General features: G+C 41.6%; 1 protein-coding gene across 1 annotated transcript; it reads right to left on the reverse strand.

Annotated features, from left to right (window-relative positions):
• Positions 1-281: 281 nt before the first annotated feature.
• On the reverse strand, positions 282-5,289 carry foxj1a (forkhead box J1a). The gene is made up of 3 exons (XM_016229489.1): positions 5,251-5,289; positions 3,985-4,571; positions 282-1,607 (listed from the first exon to the last, which is right to left on the reverse strand). Exons 2-3 carry the CDS (start codon positions 4,549-4,551, stop codon positions 765-767), a joined length of 1,410 nt encoding a protein of 469 aa, XP_016084975.1. The 5' UTR covers positions 4,552-4,571; positions 5,251-5,289; the 3' UTR covers positions 282-764.
• Between the last annotated feature and the right edge of the window lie 322 nt (positions 5,290-5,611).

Below are 5,611 nucleotides of genomic sequence, written 5' to 3' on the forward strand. Positions count from 1 at the left end.
CATCCAGGTCTTGGAGCCTCCACCAATGAGCTGATGATATAAATCAGGTGGGACATCCAAAATGTGTAGCCCTGGGGACTACTTAAATTCACTCTTGAAAATAAAGGAACCTTTCGCAATGCAGAAGAACCACTTTTGGTTCCCCAAAGATCCTTTCAGTGAACAGTTCTTAAGAACATTTTGAACAATGGAAAGATTCCATGGACGTTAAAGGTTCTTTACGGAAGCAGGACTGCCAATTAAGAACCTTTTTATTTTTAGAAGTGTTCACTGTTGTTTGCAGTCGCAAGGAAGGCTGCATAATGCACAATTTCATTTGCACAGTTGATTTAAAGTTCTGCTTAAAGAGTTTGTTTGAGTATGATATAATATGTCTAACATATTTGACTTCATCCATAAGGTGTCTCAACTATTCAGTTCTGCTATGTAAAGTTGAATTGTAAACAACAAATTTGCATCTCTTTTTTTTTTTTTGTCTACCTCCATACATGCTCAGTCACCGAATCCCATGTTCCAAGCATTTGATAGGGACTCACTAAGGATCTTGATTAGATTAGCTGTAATGCAGGTAGATAACATGTCAAATACAAAAACATAATCGTAAAAATCAGTAGTAGAAATAGATACGCTTTTAAAAATACATCTTCACGTGGGCTTCATGGAATCCAGCATGAAATCTTTGGGGGTAAACAGTCCAAACCCTCTTTGTTCGTTGACTTGTTTGTGTCCGAAGGCCTGAATCTCAAGTGTCACTGATGACCTCTTCAAAGGAGAGACTCGATCTTACTGCTTAAGTCTCCTCCGAGAGAGTCTCCCAGGTCAAAGAGTTGATCGATGCTGACCGTTGAGCTACAGAGGAAGTCGGGACGGTTGCCCTCTTCCACCTCCGACCAGGGACTCTGGAGAAATGCAGTGGCTAGGAAGGTTTCCTCATCAAAGTCTGCTTCGCTGCTCCTCTGAGTTTCCATCAACACATGGTTCTCAACGACGCCTCCAGGAAGTTCGAGGGGGCTGATATGGGTGCCTCTAACCATCAAGTCCTCGTCTTGTGGTATAGGGCTCAACGGCCCCCCTTCGTTCAAGCTTAACTCTCCATTCAGGGCCGAGTCTAGCAGGGCGTCCCAGTCAAAGTTGCCCTTCAGGGAGCTTAAGTCCTCCTGCTCGTCCATGGACAGCAGTGGGGAGCTTGAGCGTCGTGGAGCTTTGCTCCCACCAGTCCTGTACGGCTGTTTCCTCTTGCTGCCCTTCCCTGAGACCCAACAATTCAACATGGTGGCTTCAGCCAAACGAGGGTCCCAGTTCTGATCGGCTCCCGTGGCTTCCTCGAACTCTTTCAGGAGCTGCTGGGACTCGGGACTCACGCAAAGGTTTCTGGCCATCCCTGCGGTGGCTGCAGCTTGTCCAGCGTGAGAGTTCATCCTGAGGCGGTTCTGAAGAGCTGGGTTGATCTGCACAGGGGGCATCCTGCTCTTCTTGTAGGCACCGTTGAGGAGACGTTCTGCATACTGGGGGTCGATCTTCCAGAACCCACCTTTGCCTGGCTCATCCTTTTGCCTCGGGACTTTTATAAAGCATTTGTTCAGTGACAGATTGTGCCGGATGGAGTTCTGCAATGACGAAGGAGAAAATCCATGATAATATGTATTAATCTCCAGTCTAATCTATAGTTCAATTGTGTATTGGAATTTGGCTTTATTATGATGCACTTAAACATATGGAAGTCATGCATTAAAGACCCTGTGAAATAGCTTGAGTGCAGGGTTTTTTCTTATGTGGATGTATTTCTTATTGAAAAAAGAACTTTGGGCAAGACATATCATAGGGATTACTTTTGGCTTTAATTTTCAGGTAACTCTTTAGTATATGGACCAACACTCAATATGAACTTGTTGCTTATTAGCATGCATTGACTGTTTATTAGTACTTATAAAGCACATGCATGACCATATTCTTCATCCCTAATCTTACCCATTATCTAAACTTAACAACTACCTTACTAACTATTAACACGCAGCAAATTAGGAGTTTATTGAGGCAAGATTCATAGTAGAACTGAACCTTAAAATAAAGCATAACCAGTTTTCACATCCTTTAACCATGACATAACACTTTACAGGAAGGTTTAATACTTATGAATACTTTAACTGCATTAAGTCATCTAGATTAACATTCATTTCTACATAAATTTTTAGCTTTTCGACATTCTGTATAAATTGAGTTCTATTAAAGTTGTAGTCACATTTACTCGACAAATGGGCAAAATCCATTCCATTCCATTCATTTCACTAGAAATCTGCAGAATTGGGAATTTAACATTGGGTTTAAGCTTTTCATGCCAATTTGCTGCATTGACCAACAGAAAGCTGTTTTAAAGTGACTTCTGTCTGAACTTTAAAGGGGTCATATGATGCTATTTTAAAGATCATTATTTGGTGTATTTGGTGTAACCGAATATGTTGACATGCTTTAATGTGCAAAAAACACAGTAACCAGTTTTCACATCCTTTAACCATGACATAACACTTTACAGGAAGGTTTAATACTTATGAATACTTTAACTGCATTAAGTAATCTAGATTAACATTCATTTCTACATAAATTTTTAGCTTTTCGACATTCTGTATAAATTGAGTTCTATTAAAGTTGTAGTCACATTTACTCGACAAATGGGCAAAATCCATTCCATTCCATTCATTTCACTAGAAATCTGCAGAATTGGGAATTTAACATTGGGTTTAAGCTTTTCATGCCAATTTGCTGCATTGACCAACAGAAAGCTGTTTTAAAGTGACTTCTGTCTGAACTTTAAAGGGGTCATATGATGCTATTTTAAAGATCATTATTTGGTGTATTTGGTGTAACCGAATATGTTGACATGCTTTAATGTGCAAAAAACACATTATTTTTCAAATACTGTACATTATTGTAGATCCTCTATGCCCCGCCTCTCTCAAACACGTCGTTTTCAACAAAGCCCCCTCCTTTGGCGACGCTATTTTTAAATTAACATGAATAAAATGAATACATTCTGTAAAATGTGCTATTTATAATGCATCATGCATTAACTAATGTTAACAAATTGAAGCTTATCTGCTACTGTTGATCAAAAGTAGGAGGTATTATAAACAGCATTTGATTGGACAAAATTTAGATATGCAAGTAAGTTCAAAATGCATCGTCAATATTTGAGGCCATTTCCTAGAAGAGGAAGATTGTATCATTTAAAAGTCTATATCTCAATATATTAATAGACTAAATGGTAATTTTGTCAACTTTCAGTAGTATGCTAGACCACAAAGCTAACAAACGTAGAGTCTTTAAAGGCCTCCACTGGCATGCCAACCAACCACCACAAGCTAATTACATTTAAATGCAGCACTGACCTCCTAACCCTAGTTAAACATTGTTTTGAGTTTAAATATCTAAAAACTGAGCGAATGTCTACGTTTTCTTCAGAGAAAAGAGGTTATGGCTAAGTGGTTAATTAATAATTCACCAAACCATCTAAACCTTTTTTTTTTTTAGAAATCCCCCTTTTTTTTTGTAAATATCCAACTTATGAGCTCATTCTTGCCTCACTTTGAAAAGCAGTTTAAATCATAAACATGTCTAAAGGAGACAAAAGCAGACCAATGTAACTGTTTTACACTACACCTTACTGCACACTTCTGCTGCGATTCTTAAAGCACACGTCATTAGTCGAACAACTAAGCTGGAAAAGCTCTTACTCTGTTTGGTATAGCCATCCACAAAACTAAAAATATCAAGCCTCTAAATAAAAACAGGCTTCTGAAAGGTTTCTGTTGGCCTCTCTCCAATACACAATCCACTTCAGCAGGTGCTAAGAAGGCTTTCTCTCCCTCCATTCTGCTCAAACAATAGCAAAATACCCTTTGCCAGATATGCAAACGAGCCATCTATTAAGAGCAACTTTTAAGCGCAAGGCATTAAAAAAAGTTGTTAAGTTCGACTGGAGCATCTTACCTGCCAAGTGGGGTCTGCGTGGCGGAAGTAGCAGAAGTTGTCTGTGATCCAATTATAGATGCATGAGAGAGTGATTTTGGTTTTCTTACTGGCCTGCATGGCCATGCAGATGAGAGTTGCATATGAGTACGGCGGCTTGATATGAGGGTTGGTCTTATAATCGACTTCATCCGGACAGTGTCCGTGAGCAACCAGGCTGGGAAGAGCCGACAAGCAAGGCGTCCTGCAGAAAGACGCCGCTGTGGGTTTGCCCGGGGTCAGCGGCATACCTATGGACGCCGGATCTCCTGCTAAAGGAGACGAGGGCGCATCCGAGCCGACTTGGCTCCTAAAGAAGTGGCTGTGGTGATGGCTGGATTGGGAGGCGTTGGCGTTGAGAATGGAGAACTCCTGCAGCCACTGGAGGCTGGTGAGGCTGTCGTCTAAATTGTCGGAGCTGCAGCTGTTGCTGTTGCAGTCGACTGAGCTCCGGTCCAGCTGCTCGGCCTGAGCGGCGGCCGTGACCACCTCCTCCTCCAGCCCCACCGAGCCCTCCGGCCAGGGGTCCGCGTAACTCATGGAGAGCATGGTCCCGTCCCAGCCAGATCCTGAGGAGGAGACAGAAAGTTTGAGCGCAGGCAAGTGTTGTGGCTTTATTGGGATTCTCCAGCTTATAGAGGTCATAGACGTTTCCTGAAACTTCACAGGTCGCGCTTTACAACAGCTCATAACTGGCGTCTGTGAGCACACAATAGAGCAGATCCCAAACCAACAACATTCCTCAGCACGGCAGGTGCACCAGGATTCACGGAAGCCCACAGAATCCTGCCTTGCCTTCAATATTCAGATGTTAACACTGTAGAACCAGGTGATCTGCGATTGCTCGATGAGAACCAAAGAGCAATTTCTTGATTTAACCTATAGAAGTACGCTTGAATGAATATATTTAGGTGAGATTAAATAACATTTTGACTTGAATAACTTAATCTTTCCATTTTTAGGCCGTTTTTTTGTTGTTGTCAGTGTAGTTTAACAAAATGTAATAAATTATTATTAGACTATTATAAAGTAAGCGTACTTCGTTTTCTTTTTTAGTTCTACAACTTTATTATTGTCATCGTTATTATTACTACATACAAATACATTATTTTATCACGCTAGGAACTAGACCAAAGTATACATTTAATGTATACAACTCAACTGATTTATTTTCATATAAACACAGTTTTGAAATGATAAATACGTTTGTCAGGTCTATTCCAAAAAGCGCAGCTTGGACCGACTCACCTGTCTTTGCTGATAGGAGGCTTGGATGGCAGGGAAATAGCATCCGATAACACAAGAGCTGGTTTCAGAGAAGAGCAGCACAGACTTTATCGGATGAAGGCGCAATAGCCTGCAGTCGTGAGACTCCGGGAGAGTGTGTCTCTGCGCTCTCGGTTCGAGGTCTGCGGGGTCTCTCAGTTTAATACCTGCCGCAGGACGTTTGTCCGTCACCCTAGCAACGCGACACCCCCATGTAAACAGCTTCCCGTTCTTCTATTGGCTGGGCGGTTGTTATGGTGACTGGGCTTTTAATCGCGAGCGCACAGGTTTGTGCTTTACGCACGTCCGTTTCTCGTCTGCCTGGCAAAGAAAAGACGATATT

The sequence above is a fragment of the Sinocyclocheilus grahami genome, unplaced genomic scaffold (genome assembly GCF_001515645.1).
Source record: "Sinocyclocheilus grahami isolate Dianchi unplaced genomic scaffold, SAMN03320097.WGS_v1.1 scaffold353.1, whole genome shotgun sequence".
Taxonomy (NCBI): Eukaryota; Metazoa; Chordata; class Actinopteri; order Cypriniformes; family Cyprinidae; genus Sinocyclocheilus; species Sinocyclocheilus grahami.